This window comes from Hirundo rustica, chromosome 24, assembly GCF_015227805.2.
Source record: "Hirundo rustica isolate bHirRus1 chromosome 24, bHirRus1.pri.v3, whole genome shotgun sequence".
Taxonomy (NCBI): Eukaryota; Metazoa; Chordata; class Aves; order Passeriformes; family Hirundinidae; genus Hirundo; species Hirundo rustica.
The window spans coordinates 4,107,215-4,126,986 of NC_053473.1; the positions used below are offsets into that span (position 1 = coordinate 4,107,215).

The window sequence follows — 19,772 nt, forward strand, 5'->3', positions numbered from 1 at the left end:
TCCCACTGTCCCCTGTGCCGCTCCTGGGCCGGCTCCAGCCCTGCGCTGCAGCCTCTCCCTGCAGCGCCGCGCTCTGAAACACAGGAAAAGGCAGGAAAGCGCCGCAGTGGGGTTAAAAACAACTTCACAAACATCCCACCGGGTCCTCGTGACACCCGCCACGGGGACAAACCCTGGTGGGGCCCTGCGGGGACACGGCGCCGGAGCAAGCCGTGAACTCCGGGCTGGCCCGCTCGGGACGTGCTGCTGCGGCTGTTCCAACCTGGATTTCTCAGCCTTCTCGGGGCCGTCGCCTCTGATCCCAGCGGCCCCAAGCATCACCCCAGGGAGCGGGACCTCATTTTCCAGTTGGGGAAACTGAGGCGGGGAGGGGTGGGGAAGGCAGAGGCGTTCCCTGGACACGCCGGGGAGTCAGGGACCGAAGCTCCCTCTTGGCTCTCCTGCCTGGGGGAAAGTGGACAAGCCGGAGCACCCACCCGAGGGCTCCAACACCCACCCGAGGGCTCCAACCCCCGCCCGGGGGCCCGAGCACGGCTCAGCCCCGCTGCTCCCCCCCGCAGTTTTCCGCAGGGGTTCCCGGCCCCGCGCCGAGAGCGCAGCTCAGCTGTGAAATCCCAAATCCGAGGCTGGCCCCGGGAGCCACCTCCGCCTGCCCCGCGCCTCTCCCCTCTCCCGGCGCCGCTCCAGCCTCCAGCAGAAGCTCCCGGAGCGCTGCGGGCGCGGGTTTGGCCGCGTGTTTGCGCTCCCAGCCTCGCGGTTTGGGTTTTTTTTAAATTTGATTTTTTTTTTTTTCTTTTTCTTCTTCTACTTTTATTTTTGGACGGAACTGGGAAAGAAAAAACCCCGAAGCCCAGCCCAGAGGCAGCCCCGCTCCCCGGCCGGCCCCCATCGCCGGGGCCGGGGGATGCGGGGCGGGCGCGGGGGCGGGCGCGGAGCCCCGCGGGGCCCCAGGTGAGCGCGGCGGGACGGGCCCCGCACCGAGCCCGGAACGAGCCGGAACCGAGCAGGAACCGAGCAGGAACCGAGCCCGGACTGAGCCTACAGCGAGCCCGGACCGAGCCTCGCACCGCGCCCGCACCGAGCCCCGCAGCGATGTCCCAGCCCGGCAGCCCCCGGCCGAGCCGCCCGGAGCAGCCCCGAGCAGAGCCGGTCCCACCGCCAGGTACGGGGGTGCTGGCCCGGGGGGGACACGGCGGGGACAAAGGGGTCAGCGGGGTGGGGGACACGGGGGGGAGCGTGGGGGGCGCGGCTGGAGGGGGTGTGGGTGTGTGTGCACGCGGTGCGTGCTCACGGGGACGGTTTTGGGATCCCAGGGAATGTTTCGGGATCCCAGGGAAGGCTGTGGGATCCCAGGGAAGGTTTTGGGATCCCAGAGAAGGTTTTGGGATCCCAGGGAAGGTTTTGGGGTCCCAGGGAAGGTTTTGGGGTCCCTGGCAGGGTGTGTGCACGAGTAGGGCGTGTGTGCAACGCTCCCGGGGTGCACACACCCGGCTCAGGGATGAATAAATAAATCAGTGTTTGTGCGTCTGCGGGGCTGGGGGGTTCTGCACGGGCTGGGGGTGCGTTTATGGGGGATTGGTTCAAAGTTTGGGGCGAGTGTGCACAGAAAGGGGGAGGAGGAGTGTGAGTGCACGGCTGGGGGGGAGTAGCAGCGGGAGCGTGGCTGGGGAGGGGGTGCAGGCAGGTTTGGGGAGGGGGGGGATGTGTGTGTGAATGTTCGTGCAGGGTTGTGAACATCTGAGTGTGTGTTTGTGCCCCTGGCAATGTTTGTGTGAGGTTGTGAACATGTGAGTGTGTGTCTGTGTGATAATGAACATCTGAGTGTGTGTGCAAGGTTATGAACATCTGTGTGTGTGTTTGTGCCCCTGGCAGTGTTTGTGTGAGGTTGTGAACATGTGAGCGCGTGTCTGTGTGTGACAGTGAACATCTGAGTGTGTGTTTGTGCAGGGTTGTGAACATCTGAGCGTGTGCTGGTGCCCCTGGCAGCGTTTTCCTGTGTCTGTGTTTGTGTGTGAGCTCAGCAGCTGCCGGGACCCCGCCGGGATTTCGCATCCCAAACTCTCCAGCAGTTTCTGTCGCAGGGCCAAGCCCAGGGAGCAGCCGGGGGCTGTGAGTTAAACCCCCCGAGGGACGGGGGTGAGGGGCTGGGCGCTGCTCCGGGTGCCTCACAGGGATCAGGATGTGGAGAAGTGCATGGAAGAGTTTGGGGAATCCTCACTTGTGCCATAGAGCAGAGCTGAGCCCCACAGAGCCCCTCTGGTGCTGTCCCTGTGAAGCTTCAGGTGCAAAAACTGCATTAAAAACCCCACGGAGAGACTCAAATCCACCAGAGCAGGAGGCTGCAGGGACACAGCGCTGTGTCGGTCAGGCCAGACACAAACGGGGCCAAATCCAGGCCGGGATCAGCTCCCAAAATCTCCAAAACTCCGTGGCCAGGCTGAGCACGGCAGCGCTCAGGATCCGGCACAGCTTGGACCGGCCCCTGTTGGCTTTGGCCCGGAGCTCGGCCGGCCCGGGGTTTGGAGAATACATCCTCTTGTTCTCTTCCCCCTGCTCTTCCAGCTGGATGCCGCCGGCTCCGCTTCCCGGCTGAGCTCTGCTCCAAACTCAGCCCCAAAAACAGCCCCTGCAGCCGTGTCCCGGGGCCCAGGCAGCTGCAGGGGGCTGATTTCCCTGGATTTCCTTCCTTTTCCAGGTGGGAAATGGTGAGCTGGGAATGCAAAGAGCTTTTTGTAAGAGGCTTGTCCCCAGCCCTGCTCCTGTACCAGCAGCTGGGGGAGGATTTTAAAAAGTAGCTTAAAAATCTGTTAAATCCTTTGGGGGGGGGAAAAAGAAGAAAAAAAAAGCTTTTGGAGCTTTTCCTCCTGCCCTGTGGCCGCAGGGGAGCTGTGGGTGGGTACGGAGATCTTCAGCTCCCAGAGGTGCTGGTGGCCTGAGCGGGAGCACCGGGACCTGGCTGAGGACATCCATCAGTGCCCAGCTTGGTGTTCCCAAGTTCAAGGGGCATCTGTGAATGCCCAATTCATTGTTCCCTGTTGGAGGGGCACCCATGAGTGCCCAATTTGGTGTTCTCATCTTAGAGGGGCATCTGCGAGTGCCCAGTTCGGTGTTCCCAAGTTTAAGGGGCATCCATGAGTGCCCAGTTCATTGCTCCCTGTTCGAGGGACACCCGTGAGTGCCCAGCTGGGTGTTCCCATCTTAGAGGGGCATCTGTGAGTGCCCAATTTGTTGTGTCCCTGTTGGGGACCTGTTGTCCCTGTTCCCATATTTGAGGGGCATCCATCAGTGCCCAGTTGGGTGTTCCCATGCTGGATGGGCATCTGTGAGTGCCCAATTTTATGTTCCCAAGTTCAAGGGGTATCAGTGAGTGCCCAATCCGGTGTTTCCATGCTGGGGACTTGTTGTCCCTGTTTCCGTGCTTGAGAGGCGTCCAGCAGTTCCCAGTTTGATGTTGCCATGTTTGAGGGGCATCTGTGAGTCCCAGTTTGGTGTGTCCCTGCTGGGGACCTGTTGTCCCTGTTCCCTGTTGAAGGGACATCAGTGAGTTCCCAGCTCAGTGTTCCCTGTTGGAGGGGCGTCCATCAGTGCCCAGTTCCATGTTCCCAAGTTTAAGGGACATCAGTGAGTGCCCAGCTCAGTGTTCCCATCTTTGGGTGGCATCCATCAGTGCCCAGTTCCATGTTCCCATGTTGAAGGGGTCTCACCTCCATCCCAAACCATCCCAACCCCGCTCCTGTTCCTCAGCTCCTCCAGAGGGTGACCCACGGCGTGAACCCGAGCAGGGCTGCACCAAATCCTCCTCCCTCCGCCTCCTCCTCTGCAGCGTGGGGAGGGCCAGGGGCTCTCCCTAATTCCCACCTGCCCAGCCTCCAGAGCCTCAATTCCCCCCCTGCCCCTCCTCGGGGAGAAGAACTCAGTGCTGCCCCATCCCAAACCCCCTCTCCCACCTCTCCTCCCTCCCTGTCCGTGGGATTTCGGCCGAGCCGCGCCGTCCGTGTCCCCGTGACATTTGGGTGCAGAGCCCCGGTGGCTTGGGCCGTGGCCAGCGGCTCTGTCACGCAGCGCCGAGCCTGGGAATTCTCTCCCCGTTCCCTTCCCCGGCTTTTACACACCCGGGCTGGGGAATAAACGGGGAAACCGAGGCACCGGGGCGGTTTGGGCGTGTGCTGGGCGCTCGGGTGGGCTTTGCTGCTGTTTCCCTGATGGACACGGAGGGTTTTTCCCCGGAGTTTTGTTCCCTGGCATCTCCAGAGATGGGTCGGGTGCCACCACAGCTCGTCCCACCCAGCGGGGACGGGGACACGGCAAACCAAAGCCCCAAAATAGCCACAGGTAGTTTGCAGAGAGAAGAGGCCTCTTGTCTGCCCCGGTAATTATTTTTCAGAGGAATTAGCAGAAAACAGGAAGGGAAAAAAAAAAAAAAAAAAAAAAAAAAAGAGTTTTTTTTGGGTTTTTTTTTGCTTGGTGAGCTGATCCTTCGCTGACAGGGAACAGGGACAGCGGGAAGCAGGAGAGGCTCTTTCCTTCTCCTCCTCCTCCTCCTCCGTGTGAGGATGGTGGAGACAAATCCATCTCCAGAAGCAAAACCCCCTCGGGTTTGGCTCTGCCCGTTCCCACCTCCCTTTTTCCCTTCCCCACCCTTGTGCTCCTCTCCACGTCCCCAATCCCTGCCTTTGTCCCAGCTCGGGACACACATTTTTCCTTAATTCTTTCTGCCTGTTCCCGAGGATTTTGCCCCGAGGTGTAAGAGGAGGCGGAAAAAAGCTGTTTTTGCGTGCTCAGCCCCAAACACGAAACAGTTCAGACCCAAAATCGCCCCGGGGGCCTGAAGGAGGTGCCCCAAGCAGGGAATTCTCGGCAGGAATCGGGGCCACCGCGCTCAGGAACACTTTAGAGGGACTGTCCCCTTCTGGGACAAAGAAAAACCCCATCCAAAACCAAAATAATCGGGTTTTTTTTCTTGTCTCGGCACTGATTTAAACGCAGGATTGCAGAGTTGCATGCAGCCATCCTGAAAGCGCAAAGAGAACCCCTCCCGAAAAAAAGCCCCGAAAGAAACAAAACTTTTTTCTTTTTTTTGCCCCACAGAAAGGCTTTTATTTTCTTTTTTTTTCTGCAGCATTTCTGGTTTTCTTTCCAAGTTTTCCTTGTCAGCTCCTGAAAACGCTCCGCTCGTGTTCGCACTTTGAGCAACAGCACAACTCCGAAAGAAAAAGAAAAGAAACCCGAGAGTGGGAAAGAAAAAAAAAAAAAAAAAAGGCAAATTTCTGGCTTTTTTCAAAGTTTCTGGGTTTGAACAAAACAAAGCCAGGCCTTGGGGCTGTGTCGCCCCTGCTCCCGCTCCAGCTCCTGATTGAATTTCCTTGGAAAGCGCCTGCCTGGGAGCTGCAGAAACCCAAGCCCTCCTCGGGGTATTTGCTGCAGTTCTGGTGATTTTTTCCCAGAATTTTCCGCCCCTGGAGTTCTCCCTCCTGTGGGACTGGCACCAAAATCCCTTCCCGTGTCCTTATTTTTGGAATCTGCTTTGGGATCCGTGCATGGGAGAAGCCTCAACCCTACGGAGCAGCGCTGAGAAGTTTCAGGCTCCATCTCCACAGGATATTTCTTTGGGGAAATCCCATTTTCGTGCCTCAGTTTCCCCACCAACCAAGGCAGTTTTTTTAAAGAAAATCCCATTTTTGTGCCTCAATTTCCCCACTGACAAAGGCAGTTTTTTAAAGGAAAATCCCATTTTCGTGCCTCAATTTCCCCACCAACCAAGGCAGTTTTTTAAAGGAAAATCCCATTTTCGTGCCTCAATTTCCCCACTGACCAAGGCAGTTTTTTAAAGGAAAATCCCATTTTCGTGCCTCAGTTTCCCCACCAACCAAGGCAGTTTTTTTAAAGAAAATCCCATTTTCGTGCCTCAGTTTCCCCACCGACCAAGGCAGTTTTTTTAAAGAAAATCCCATTTTCGTGCCTCAGTTTCCCCACCAACCAAGGCAGTTTTTTAAAGAAAATCCCATTTTCTTGCCTCAGTTTCCCCACCGACCAAGGCAGTTTTTTTAAGGAAAATCCCTGGAGCTCGGGGAAGGTGTGACGAGCCCTGGCTTCAATCTGTGCTGGGATGAAAGGAGAAATGCAAATTTTTATCCCAGTTAATAACGGTGCCCAGCAGCTCCCGTTGATCCGCTCCTCAATTAACTTTTTTTTTTTTTTAAGGACTTAGGTCGGGAAGACACAAATTTTCCCTGGCAGGACCTGTGCTGGTTTAACCCCCAAGGTTACCCAATTACCAGCCTGGCTCGGGCCTTAATTACTCCCTCTCCTAATTTCTCCCTGGTCTGTAATTCCCAGAATCTCCTTGGATCTGATAGGCCTCCTGTCGCTTTCCAGGCTTCAGGGATAATTGCTTTTCCTTAAGGACACCCAGGATTTCCTCCTGTGTCCTTCCCTGAGTTCCCAGATTTTCCAGCTTTTGGGGATTTGTCCTGCTCCAGGCGCTGCTCGAACTCAAATTCAATCCCGATCTGGGTCTTTTCCCTGTTGTTTTCCTGTTGTTTTCCCTCATTCCCTGTCCCCACAGAGTCTTTGGGATGTTTTATGTTGGTTTCAGGATGAGGTCTGGGAGATGAGGAAAGGAACCTGGTCCTTCCCACCTTTGTGTCCTGGGAAGTTTTGTTGTCCCTGTTTTCCATCCAGGTTTAAAGATCCCTTCTTCCCTTTCAGCTCCACATTGGAATGGTGCCTCAATACCTGCAAAATTTAAATATATTTACGTTAAATCGATTCTTGCTGCTTAAGGAATAATTCCTCCCAAACTGCTGCCGAGTCAGAGGTGCTCCTTGCAGGGAATTTATATTTTGTCTTCCCTGAAATCCCTTGTAGGAGCAATTCTTCCATGAATTTGGTTTGGCAGGAGCCACCCTTGGAGGGATGGGATTTGTAGGGACACCGAGCTGGAGTCGGGGTTTTGTCACCCAGGTCAAACTCCCAACTGGATGGACGCTGGTCCTGGCCTGTCTGGCCCCAAAATTCCTCCCTCCCTTCCCACCCAAATTCTATAAATAACAAATAACAACAACTCCCAGCCCGCTGAGCTCTTTGGGGGTTTTGTGGGATTTTTTTGTTTGTTTGGTTTTGTTTTTGCTTTGTTTTGCTTTTTGTGCATTTAGGAAGTCACTTCTCATAAGAAACCAAACCACTTGTTTTTTTCTGCTGGATTCCTCATTGTCCCAGAACTGTTTATCCAAAGCTTTGCCCAGTGAGGCCGAGGGTTTTCCAGGTGGGAATCAAAGCTGTGCTGGATCTCCCCTTCCCTTTCCACCCTCCTTTTCCTTTTCCTTTCCCTGCCTGTCCCAGAATCTGAGAAGTCCATGGTGCATTCATTTCAGGCTGACTGTAAATAAGGCATTGGGATTTTTCCCAGCTGAGCAAACTTCCAAACCAGGATTCTGCTTCCCTCTGGCTCACAGGATGGGAAGGATTTGCTCCTGTGCCATCTCTTCAGCACTAGAAACCTGAAACATCCCAGGAATATCCCTGAAATATCCCAGGAATATCACTGAAATATCCCTGGAAGAGACCAGGCAGGTACCTGGGAAACCAGGAGAAATCCCAAGCTCGTTTTATCTGCATGAAAAAAAAAATATTAGAGCACTCCCCGCCCAAAGAGTTCCGAGGTGCTGGGTTGTTGATGGACGTTTCCATCCCTCTCCTGCCACCAGATTCCTTCCCTCGGAGCCAAAGGCGCTGGGGGAGGAAGAGGGACAGGGAAATGAGACCCCGGGAGCGGGTGGATCATCAGCCACAGCCCAGGAATGCTGAGCAGGAGCCTGGGACACCCTGGAGGGGTTTGACCCCCAACCACGGCTCCAGCTTTGCGTCTTCCCACATCCTCTGGGGGTCTGGGCACCGCAGCCAGCGGGGAGGAAGGAATCCGCAGGGTTCTGGGAGCTGTGGCTGCGCTGGCTGCGGCGTGGTTCGTGCTCGTGCTGCCGGAGGAGCTCTGCCTCACCCCAGCTCCCTCCGGGATGCTGCTGCTGCCTTTGGTTTGTCCCGAAATTTGGGAATGCTGAGCTCAGCTCATCGGGAATTCCTGTGAGCACGAAGCACTTCTCCCCCCTGGTCAGAGCCACCTCAGGAGCTCCCCAGGGCCTCCCTGCATTCCCAGAGGGATGTTGGCACTCTGGAATATGCAGGAATTTTACGGGATCCTCACTTACAGCCACAAAACCTTCCAGCTCCTTTGCATCTTCCCTCTCTCCTCTCCTATTTTCCCACCCTCCTGATGGACTTGGGAGCTCACTGGTGCCTCCCATGACGGATGGATTTGGGCTTTGGGACTGGGGAGAATAATCAGAAAAGCGGCTCCATGTGCATGTCCTGGGCTTGGCAGAGGAAAGCAGCTCCACATCTATCACTTTCCCCATCTCTGGTACCTTGGGGCAGTGCTGTGATTTATTGAAGCTGAAATGATGATTTTTTTTGAATGCCTCGTTACCTCTGTTCCCAAAAACCAGAGATCCGAGCCACTCTCCCTGTGGCGCAGCACCTCCACATCTCCCTCGTGCTGCTCCTCGGGGAGAAGAGCTTCGGACTCACCCCAGGCTCTCAGGAGGATCTGCCCTGGCCAGGAAGGGTTTGGGGGTGCAGGAGTTTTCGGGAAAATTGAGAGATGTCCCATCCCAAGGGCTGGTTTGCCTCAGGGTTTTGCCTGAGGTTGGTTTTAAACCTGATGGATTCGTGCCAAGCCTGGTCGTGTCCTGGGGGCAGCAGGGGAGGGAAGGAGCCTGTCCTGCTCTGCTGGCAGCAGGGAGAAGGGATCCAGGGGGCCTCAGCTTGGCAGGGCACCCCTGGAGCAGGAATTGGGGGAATTGAAAGGAGGAGAGGGAGCTGGGAGCTGCAGGATGAGCCTGTGCCAGTGATGGAAGCATCAGTTCACCCCTTCCTGTGCCAGCAGAGCTGCTGCCTCCTCTTGGGGGCATTTTGGGAGCTGCTGCTCGAGTACTTCCTTGAGCATCCCCTCTGCACTTCCCTGAGCATTCCCTCCTCATTTCCCCGAGCATTCCCTCCTCATTTCCCTGAGCATTCCCTCCTCATTTCCCTGAGCATTCCCTCTGCACTTCCCTGAGCATTCCCTCCTCATTTCCCTGAGCATTCCCGCTTTATTTCCCAGGCCATTCCCTCCTCATTTCCCTGTGCATTCCCTCTGCATTTCCCTGAGCATTCCCTCCTCATTTCCCTGAGCATTCCCTCTGTATTTCCCCGAGCATTCCCTCCTCATTTCCCTGAGCGTTCCCTCCTCATTTCCCCGAGCATTCCCTCCTCATTTCCCTGAGCATTCCCTCTGCACTTCCCTGAGCATTCCCTCCTCATTTCCCTGAGCATTCCCTCCTCATTTCCCTGAGCATTCCCTCCTCATTTCCCTGAGCATTCCCGCTTTATTTCCCAGGCCATTCCCTCCTCATTTCCCTGAGCATTCCCTCTGCATTTCCCTGAGCATTCCCTCCTCATTTCCCTGAGCATTCCCTCCTCATTTCCCTGAGCATTCCCTCCTCATTTCCCCGAGCATTCCCTCCTCATTTCCCTGAGCATTCCCTCCTCATTTCCCTGAGCATTCCCTCCTCATTTCCCCGAGCATTCCCTCTGCACTTCCCTGAGCATTCCCTCTGCACTTCCCTGAGCATTCCCTCCTCATTTCCCTGAGCATTCCCTCCTCATTTCCCCGAGCATTCCCTCCTCATTTCCCTGAGCATTCCCTCCTCATTTCCCTGAGCATTCCCTCCTCATTTCCCTGAGCATTCCCTCTGCACTTCCCCGAGCATTCCCTCCTCATTTCCCCGAGCATTCCCTCTGCATTTCCCTGAGCATTCCCTCCTCATTTCCCTGAACATTCCCTCTGCACTTCCCTGTGCATTCCCTCCTCATTTCCCTGAACATTCCCTCCTCATTTCCCTGTGCATTCCCTCCTCATTTCCCTGAACATTCCCTCCTCATTTCCCTGAGCATTCCCGCTTTATTTCCCAGGCCATTCCCTCCTCATTTCCCCGAGAATTCCCTCTGCATTTCCCCATGGATCCCAAGGGGCAGGGAGCAGTGGGGCAGGGAGCTGTGGGGTCTGTGCAGAACCCACGCTTGTCCAGCTTCTCCCAGCCCCTCCCTGTGGCCAGGCTGTGATCCCAAGGGTGGGCAGAGCCCTTTCCCACCCCATTCCAGGGGGAGCTGGGGCTCAGCGCCGTCCCCACGCTCCCCGTGGCCCCGCAGCCGCCGGGCTGTGAGGCGGCGCGAGGCAGGCGAGGATCAGCTCAGCCCCAGACTTCATTCCTGTCTATTTCTGTCCCGCTCCTGCCCAGCTTGTCCCCGGGGGAGTTAATTTAATTGCCACTTTCCTCCCTGCGTGGCTGTGGTCGTGTGTGAGCCCTTGTGCAGCGTAATTACGAGTGTCAAGTGGACACGGCCGGGACGAGCCTGGGCTCCAGCGCAGCGGGAGCAGCACCCTGGATATCCCTGTGGATCCACCCAGCCAGGGCTGCTGCTGTCCCCCGGAGCTCCAGACTGTCCTTGTCCCCAGGAACGGGCACAGAGGGCGCGAGGGATGCTCTGGAGGCAGCACAGAGGGGCAGGGACAGGGATCTGCTGGAGCTCTCCCTGTGCCAGCCCCTCTCCTGCTGCTGCACCTGATTTTCCAGCTCTTTTTCCTGATCTCTGACCTGCAGGGAAGGGGATCTGGTGGCGATGGGGCTGTTCTGGGCAGCCCTGGGGTTTTTTTTTAAGCCCTGAACACACTCTGGGCATCTCAGAGCAGAAATCAGAGCTCTGATTCCATCCCAGGGACTCTGTGGGAGCTTCACCCTCTGTGCCCTGCCCTGGACTCCACTCAGAGCTCCTCATCCCTCAGGATTTCGTGTCTGGCTTTGGATCAGGGCTGACTGGGGCCAGCCCAGGTTGGGTCATGACAGAGGCTGTGGATGCAGCAATGTCAGGAGGTTATTCACACCTCTGCACCCATGGGGAGATGACAGCCTGCTCTCCTCACCTCTCCATTTTGCCCCGGGCTTTTCCAGCGGCATGGGAATGGCTTTCCTCCCGTCTGAGGCTCACGTGCTCCCACCTCATCGGGGTTTGGAGCCAATGCTGCTGTGCAAAATTCAGCTGGAACCGCTGGATTTCCCCCAAAATCGCCTCACCTGGGAGAGCTGTGAGCAGGGCTCCGTGCTGGGATGAGTTTTCCTTCCCACAAAACTCCCTGTCTCAGGAGCTCCAGCACCCCAGGCTGGGGAGGGCAGAGAGGGGAAACTGAGGCACGTGGATGACTTTGGAGGCTGCTGTGGAGCTGGGAGCGCAGCAGCATCGCTCCAAACCAGCTGCAGCCCCTCTGCAGCGTTTCCAGCCTCCTGCTGATCCCGAGGCGAAGCTGGAACCCCCCAAATCCCATTGTTATGCTCCTTTTAATTATCCGTAATTGCCCTCCTTCCTCCTCGGTGCGTGGGACCCCGGTTTTATGGAGGATAATGAGGTGCCCCAGGTCTCTTTCCCAATTCCCTCCCCTCCCTGGCCGCTCGCAGGACTCCTGTTCCAGCCAGGGCAATTACGGCTCTCTGCTCTCCCTCCCTCTGCCCAGCCTATAATTTAGTTTTATATAAAGCGCGCTCCAGCCCCTGTTGTGCAAGACGTTGCTATTCCGGGGGCTGGGCAGAGGGATGGGGCGGCGGGGAGAGGGGGCTGGGGCCGTGTGACCTCGCACCGAGCCCCCCCGGGCATCCCCGGGCGCCCCACATTCCCCCCGGGATCGAGGCGGTCCTGCCCTCTCCTGCCTTTCTCCCAGGGGGTGCTCGGCACCGGGATTTCTCCCCAGGGGAATAACTCAGCTCTTTTCGGGGTTTTTGCCGCCCCATCGAGGGGTCCCGCGGGGGTTTCTGCCGCCGCAGAGCGCGGGGGGGCTGCGGGGAGGTGGCAGCCAGCTCCCGCAGGGGAGACAGTGGCCCTTTCATGGGAAGGGGGATGAAAAATCCAGCTTGAGCTGCTGAGTGTAACCAGATCCCTCGGCTTTTCGGAGAAGGAATGTGTGAGCCTGGGAGGGTTTTTTGGGATGGCGCTGCAGCGGGGTGAGCGGCTGCGGAGTGATGCCCGTCCCGAATCCCCCGTGCGCCAGGGATGCGGCTCGGGAATCAGAGCCCCACACCGTGCCCGGTGCACGGGCAGTGCCCGGGGCCGGCCCGGGGGTCTGCCTGCCCCCGGGGGGCTCAGCTCCCGCCCCGTTTCTCTTGCAGAGGTGGCCGAGCCCTCGCTCCCTGCCCCGAGGCCGATCCCAGCGCTGCCCCCGGCCGAGCCCCGGACCCCCGCCCGCCCCGAGGCGCCGACGAAGGAGAAACCGCTGGAAGATGACAAATCCCCAGCCGTGCTGACGAAAGCCCCCCGGGCCGAGCTCAGCGAAGCTGTGACATGTGAGTGTTTCCCTCGGTGCCCGCGCCCCGGGCTGCGCCGCCCCGGCAGCAGAAAGCAGGGCAGAGGTGGGAACGCGGCTCCTCCTCGCTTTGTTCCTGCCCACATCAAAGCTCGAAGCCAGCCTGAGTCACCTGGAGAGGAGAAAGTGAAGGGCGGTGTCCGGGGTGCCCTCGGAGGAGGAGCGGGGGCAGTGGAGCTGCTCTGGGAGGGGTTGGGGTCCTCTGGGGTGCCGTGGTGGGAGGAGGGGTGAGCCTGCCCGGGAAAGGAGCTGGATGGAGCATCCCCCAAAACTCCGGTGAGAGGGAGGAGATGACAAAGAACGTTTACGTGGGCACAGCCCTGGGATGTCCCCATGGCACAGCCATGGGTCATTTCCATGGGCACAGATCTGGGATATCTCCATGGGCACAGCTGTGGGATATTTCCATGGGCACAGTTGTGGGATATTTCCACGGGCACAGCTGTGGGTCGTGTCCATGGGCACAGCTCCGGGATATCTCCATGGGCACAGTTGTGGGGTATTTCCATGGGCACAGCTGTGGGATATTTCCATGGGCACAGCTCCAGGATGCCTCCATAGGCACAGCTGTGGGGTATTTCTGTGGGTACAGCTCTGGGATGTCCCCGTGGCACAGCTGTGGGTCGTGTCCGTGGGTACAGCTCTGGGATGTCTCCGTGGGCATGGCCATGGGTCATTTCCATGGGCACGAGCCCAGGATGTCCCCATGGCACAGCCATGGAGTATTTCCATGGGCACAACGGTGTGTTATTTCCACGGGCACAGCCACGGGTGATTTCCACGGGCACAGCCCCGGGTGATTTCCACGGGCACAGCCGCGGGCCGGGCACGCAGCAGCCGCTGGCTGGAGCAGAGGAGACCCGTCCCGCTGGGCGCTCTCGCCTTGGCGAGTCCAGGGCAAGGGTGAGGCCAGAGCCGAGCCTGGCCGAGCCGGGCCGAGCCTGGCTGAGCCGGGCTGCCCGCACAGCGCTGGTTTTGCCCTGTGCCAGGCAGCACCTCCCAAACTCTGCTGCCGGGGCGGGGCAGGGTGCGGGCCGGGCTGCCCTTGCTCCGCTCCCCGGTGCGGGGCTGGGAGGTGTGGGACGCTCTCCTGGAGCCCTCCATCCTCCCCTGGCCGCCAGCCCGGACCCCGGCGTTTCTCTCCCATTCCCTTTTTGCTGGATGCAGGCGCGCAGCTTCCCCTTCCCGAGGGGTGTGGAGTGGATGGAAGCTTCCCAGCGGGGCGAGGGCGGCTGGGGACGGGGAGCGGGCAGGGGGCGGGAGGGGACGGGAGGGGACGGCGGGACGCGGGCGCTGCAGCGGGGAGAGCGCACGTTTCCTGCGGCAGAGCCCTCGCTCAGCATCTGGGAGCTGGGCCGGCTGCCCACAGACATTCTGCACGCCTGAGTCACCCCGCAGCCGCTGCACGGCCCCCTCCCCAGCCCAGCCCAGCCCCCCCAGGGCCCCGGGGCTGGGAGGGACTTGGGCACCCTCCCGCTGGTGCTGGGTGAAGGGATCTTCCCCTCTCCTCGCCGGGAAATGAGCAGCGTCGCCTCTGGTGTCCCCCACGCCTCACTGCGCTGCTCTTGAGGGGGGTCGGCGTTGGTTTTGGGGGGTTATTCCCCTTTTGGCAGGACCTGGGGACCACGTTTAGGCTCTCCCATGGGATGGTGGCGTTCCCGTGCCAGTCTGGCTCATGCGGGCTCAGGAGGGAGCGGGCAGAAGGGGCTGTGAGGTGCAGGGTCACGTCCTTGCCCACCAGTGCCAGGACTGGCCCAGCCAAGGCTCAGCACTGGTGCTCAGATCCAGTTTTCCAGCATTTTGGAACATCGGGGTTGCGGGTTTGGGACTCTGTGGGTTGAGTTTCAGGCAGGAGCAGCAGACCCAGGTGGCCACAATATTCCAAGCGCTGACAGGGCTCGGGGAGGGTCCCAGCAAGGGGACCCTGGTGACCCCTGGCACAGCCTGAGGGGATCCAGGAGCATCGCTGGGAAACCCTGACTGAACATCCGGGAGGTTTTTGGTTCCTGAAGAGCTGTAGACAGGCAGTTTTCCCCAAAATCCTGCTCTCCCAGGGCTGGTCCCCCCACTCCTGCCCGGACTCCCACATTACTGGGGAGCTGGAGGTGCCTCTTCTAGAAGAGCTTTGGCCTCGTGTCTTAAAGGCCATCCTAAAAAAAAAATGGAAGCTGTTTTCCCTCACTTTGAGGGGGGGGATTCCTGGCTGCCTTTGGCTGCCCCTCGCCGGAGCCAGAGCGTGATTTTGATTTACAAACAGTTTAATCTGAGGAATGCGGCGGAATGGGGAGCGCCAAGTGCATCCTGCTGCAGTCCCAGACAATCCAGCTGCCGTCCGAGGCTGCTGAGCTGCTGCTGGGTCTCTCCTGGCTCAGCCCCTGCCTGGCTCCCTGCGGGCTCAGCCCCTTCCTGTCACAGCTCTGGTCACCTCGCTGCCGTCTCGGTGCACACACCAGGCAGGAGAGGGCACCGGGCAAGGGTTCAAGGGAAGTGAATGCCCCATGAGGTTTTTCGGGAGGGGAGACCATTCCTGTTTTATCCAAGACCTGTTTTCTGTCTCCTCCATCTCCCATCTCCCCTGCTTTCAGCCCACCCTTCCCGCTCAGCTCTGGTTATTTTAAGTTCCCTTCCCAGTGGGTGTCAAAGGCCAAGCTCCCAGTTTAACCTCCCCCTGCGGCCCGAGCCCAGCTCAGCCTGGTAAAACCAAGCACTGGGACCATCCACTTGCACCTTTCACCTTCCATCCGTTTTATTTTCACCTCCGACCCACTTCATTTCCACCTTCCGCCTGTTTTATTTTCGTGGGTGCAGGACAGGGACCTCCCGTGCCCGCTCCACCCCTGTGTCCCTGCGCAGAGAGCAGCTCCCGTCCGTCCCCTGGTGCCAAGAGGCGCCTTTGCCCTCGAGCCTCTCCCCTGAATCATCCCTTGTTTACTGCCATGGGAGAGGAAAAGCAAAGTTTGGCGGGGGCACCGCCAGATTTGATTTGTGGCCTTGCAGAGGAGGATGAGGGGTGCTGGAACCCCCGTTCCTCGTGCTGGCTCTCTCCCCTCTCCCAGAGCACCACGGATGAGGAGGCAGCGTGGGGCAGGAGCGAGGGGCTGAGCTCTGACTCTGGCAGCGTCCTGGCAGGACACGGGGCTGCAGCGGGAGAGGCTGGACCGAGGCACAGACACAGCCCTGGGTTGTTTTCCTCCTCCTGCAGAGAAGTTCAGCCAGAGGTTGGGGAGACCTTAAGGAAGTGGCTGCAGGGCCGGGGAGAGGAGCAGGCTGGCTCTGCAGTGGTGCCTCATCTCCTCTGGCTTCACAGAGGGCAGTGGGGACATCCAGGAGCTCTGTCTGGGAACCTCGGGGGCTCCTCCCTCCCGGCTCTGCAGGGAGATCTCCTCCTTCAGCTCCTCTGATGAGTTTCTGCACATCCCACATGACGAATCTTCATCTCTTGGCGTTTCTTCATCCCTTCCTCTCTCTGAAACCTTCACCTCCTTCCCTCCAACCACCTTTTCCTCATCTCCCGTTCCACCTCCATCCTCTTGGACCATCCACCCACCAGCATCACCTCCTGCTCACCCAGCCGGGGGCCGCATTCCCGTTCCTCCCTGGGGGTATGCGCATTTCTCCCGGCGGAGAGGGCAGGGTGGGTGACGCTCTGCTCTCCCCCCAGGCCAGCCCCAGGTGCGGCCACCCCACCCCACCCCCCCGCAAGCCCCCCCGGGCCCTGCACCCACCTGCTGCCCAACGGCGAGGCGGGGAACGGGACGTGCCGGGCGGCGCAGAAACCGCAGCGAAAGCTGCAGCCGCACCACTCCATCAACAGCCAGAGCAGCAAGAAGAGCAAGGGCAGCTCCAAGTCTCCCTCTTCCCACATCCCCATCGAGGCGCAGGAAGGTACTGGCTGTCCCCCGGGGGTCTCTTTGCAGCCGTTCTCACTGGGGCTCTCGTCCCTTGGGATCTCTTGGGTGACATCCCCGAGCCCAGTGGGACCCCTGGACCCTCCTGGCAGCCTCTGAGGGGTGGGTGCTGAGTGGGGCCTTCTCCTGTCCTCCAAAATCGGTCACTCCTGAGGGCTGGGTGTTGAGGGAGACCCCTGGGGCGGTGGCTGCCTCCCGACCCCTTTTTCCCCCTCCCTTCCATGAATTCCTGAGGGAGGATTTCCACCCTTGTGGCGCTCCCCCAGCATCCCCCCCGTGCCCCCGTCTCCCCAGACTGCTGCGTCCACTGCATCCTCTCCTGCCTCTTCTGTGAGTTCCTGACCCTCTGCAACATCGTGCTGGACTGTGCCACCTGCGGCTCCTGCACCTCCGAGGACTCCTGCATCTGCTGCTGCTGCTGCAACTCGGGCGAGTGCGCCGACTGCGACCTGCCCTGCGACATGGACTGCGGCATCATCGACGCCTGCTGCGAGTCCGCCGACTGCCTGGAGATCTGCATGGAGTGCTGCGGGCTCTGCTTCTCCTCCTGAGGGCTCTGCTGGGCCGGGGGATCCGCCCTGGGACCCCCCGGGCTCCGGCCAGTCCTGCGGGAAAACTCGCGGAGGAGGAGGAGGAGCGAATTCCCTGTTGGAATCTTCATCCTTGGAGCCGGATCCTGCCCGGGGAAGGGCGAACCCAGAGGGCCGTGGGGGCTCTGGCTGTGTCCTGTGCTGCTCTACCTCTGCCCGCACCGGGGGATGGCGGCAGCTCCTGCCACCTGAGCCGAGAGCAGGAGCGCCCGTCCTGCAGATCCACCATGGATCCCGGTGCTGGGGACAGCCAGTCCTGCAGAGCCACCATGGATCCCGGTGCTGGGGACAGCCAGTCCTGCAGAGCCACCATGGATCCCGGTGCTGGGGACAGCCAGTCCTACAGAGCCACCATGGATCCCGGTGCTGGGGACAGCCAGTCCTGCAGAGCCACCCCAGGACCTGGCACTGGGGACAGCCCATGCCGCAGAGCCACCCCTGGCATTGGGGACAGCCCATGCCACAGAGCCACCCCTGGCATTGGGGACAGCCCATGCCACAGAGCCACCCCTGGACTGGGGACAGCCCATCCCGCAGAGCCACCATGGATCCCGGTGCTGGGGACAGCCCATCCCGCAGAGCCACCCCTGGCACCCCACCCCATCCCTCTGCCACCACCCCAGGACAGCGCTCCGGGGGGATTATGGGGGGTGGCGCAGGGCATCCCCCCTCCAGGGACATCCCCAAGGACGTCTCCAAGGCTGGGTGACCCTGGGAGGTGCTGGAGCCTCCAGCCCGGCTGCGGGGTCCCGTGCTGGGGGACACATCCTGCCACGCTCCCTGCCCTCGGTGCTCAGCCCGGCAGCCAAGTGCAATACCTGCAGCCTGTCCCCATCCCGGGATGCAGCTTTTCCTGCAGCCGGAGCTGTGCCGAGCTGCTCCCCGTGTGTGTCCCGGGCGTGGCGGGGACACGGTGGCTCGGTTGGTGACAAGTGACCCCCAGCAGTTGTTGGCCCCGTGCCACCCTCCCGGGGACAGGGGCAGCAGACACCCCGCTGACGGGCTGGGGAGAGGGGAAGGGAAGCGTCGCGGTATTTTATATATATTTTTGTTCCTTTTTACTGTAAATAAAGGTCTTTCTTCATTTCTGACTGGCGGCTGGCCCAGCACGTGCTCTGCAGGACACTCCCTGGGGACACAGGCTCCGTGTCCCCTGTCCCTGCAGCCCGTCCTGCTCCCAGCTGGCTTTGGGGACATGGGACAGGTCAGTGTGCTCCTGTTTGCTCCCTGAGCTGGGAAGGGAAGTGCAAGAGGACTCTCTGTCCTTGGCTCCAGGGAACAGGTTGAGGTCCTGGAGTGCTTCAGCTCCCCTGGGACAAACCCTGGCTCCGTTGTCCCACCATCCCTGGGATGTCACCTGCTCCGGGCTGCTTCACCACCCTCGGGACACAAATTCCACCGAAGGAGAAATTAAATTGTGTGAATTCCTAAGGGAAGGGCTGTGGGCTGGAGAGGTTGCAGCCCTTGGTATTTGGGTGGCTTTGGCCACTCCTGCTGCCCCCCAGCCCTGGGTGGGACCCCACCCGTGCCAGGCCATGCCACCAGGGCCAGGGGCCACCACCCACACCGGGGTCTCGCTGGCCCTGGAGAGGCTGGGCTGGCCCTGCTCAGCTGCTGCCTGGGCCGGAGCTGAACGAGGAGGGAAAAGCACTTAAAAGCCGAGGCCAAATGGGTCAGTTGGTCACGGCGACAAGGGCTGCGCCGGGATCTGGGCTCGCTGCCCTCCGGCGCTGCCGCTCAGCCGGGAATCCTATTTTTAGTGATGAGCAAGAGCCCGGCACGGTGCAAATGCACGAGGATGGTGTGGGCAGCCTTCCTCCAGCCCACACACCCCAGGGAGGGCTGGGGGGTGCTGGATTTGGGCTTCACCCCTCACTAGAGCACTGAGGACCGGCGAGGAGGGACGCACATCCCTGCCCACCCCAGCGCACACGGGATCGGGGCCCCACCCGGCGCTCGCGGGGTCGGTCGGAGCTTTTCCACAGGCTCTGCTCCAAACCCTTCGCATCCTTGGCACGGAGGCCCGGAGGCGCTGGCCTTCCCCAGCCTGGCCTCGCTTCTGCTGCTAATTAGGGAGGCTGGAGCTGGCAGGGCTGCTCCCACCAGCCGCCGTCGCCTAATGGGGAACAGATTCCCCCGGTGCGGGAGGGCCCTGCGTGGGTGAGTCCGGGCTGGGGCGGGGGTCACACACGCCCAGAGCCCCTCTCCTGCTCCTCCTGCAGCCCTTTCCACGCTGCTCCCGAGGGAGCAGGTCCCCATGCAGAGCAGAGGTGGGGAGCAGGGATGGGATCCTCGCGTGTTTTCCTCGATGGCTGCGACGCTCGCGCCTGTGAATGGGCTTTAGTGAAAAAAATGCGGGTAAAAGAGCAATAATCGGCGCAGGGCGACCCAGATCTCTACCCTCTGCAAACCCTCCCTCAGAGAGTTGTTCTCCCCTCTGGCAGTGGCTCCTCAGGCCTCGATGTTGGAAGGGGCACAGATTGATTTCAGCCCCGACCCCAAACTTGAGGCGCTTTCACTGCCCTGAGCAGCGCTGGCTGCTCTGCTCACGCCCCAGGAGCTCCTGAAAATCCCAGGCGTGGTTCTGGGATGTGGGAATGATGGATCAGAGCAGGGAATGATGGACCAGAGCAGGGAATGATGGACCAGAGCGGGGAATGGTGAACCAGAGCAAACTCAGGTCCCTGAAAAGGCTGGAAAAGCCGACTTCAACCCTTCCTCTGGATGCAAGTTGGCGCTGGCCATCCAGGCGGCAAAACACCGGGCAAGGCAAGAGTTAAACCCTGCTGCCTGGGAATTAATTAACAACAGATGTGCTCGGTTTTAACT

At 59.9% G+C, this 19,772-nt stretch overlaps 1 protein-coding gene across 1 annotated transcript; it reads left to right on the forward strand.

The window, feature by feature from the left end:
• Positions 1-1,092: 1,092 nt before the first annotated feature.
• MDFI (MyoD family inhibitor) lies at positions 1,093-17,159 on the forward strand. The gene is made up of 4 exons (XM_040085942.1): positions 1,093-1,162; positions 12,252-12,425; positions 16,112-16,330; positions 16,648-17,159. The coding sequence occupies exons 1-4, from the start codon at positions 1,093-1,095 to the stop codon at positions 16,902-16,904; spliced, it is 720 nt and encodes a 239-aa protein (XP_039941876.1). The 3' UTR covers positions 16,905-17,159.
• The last annotated feature ends 2,613 nt before the right edge of the window (positions 17,160-19,772 follow it).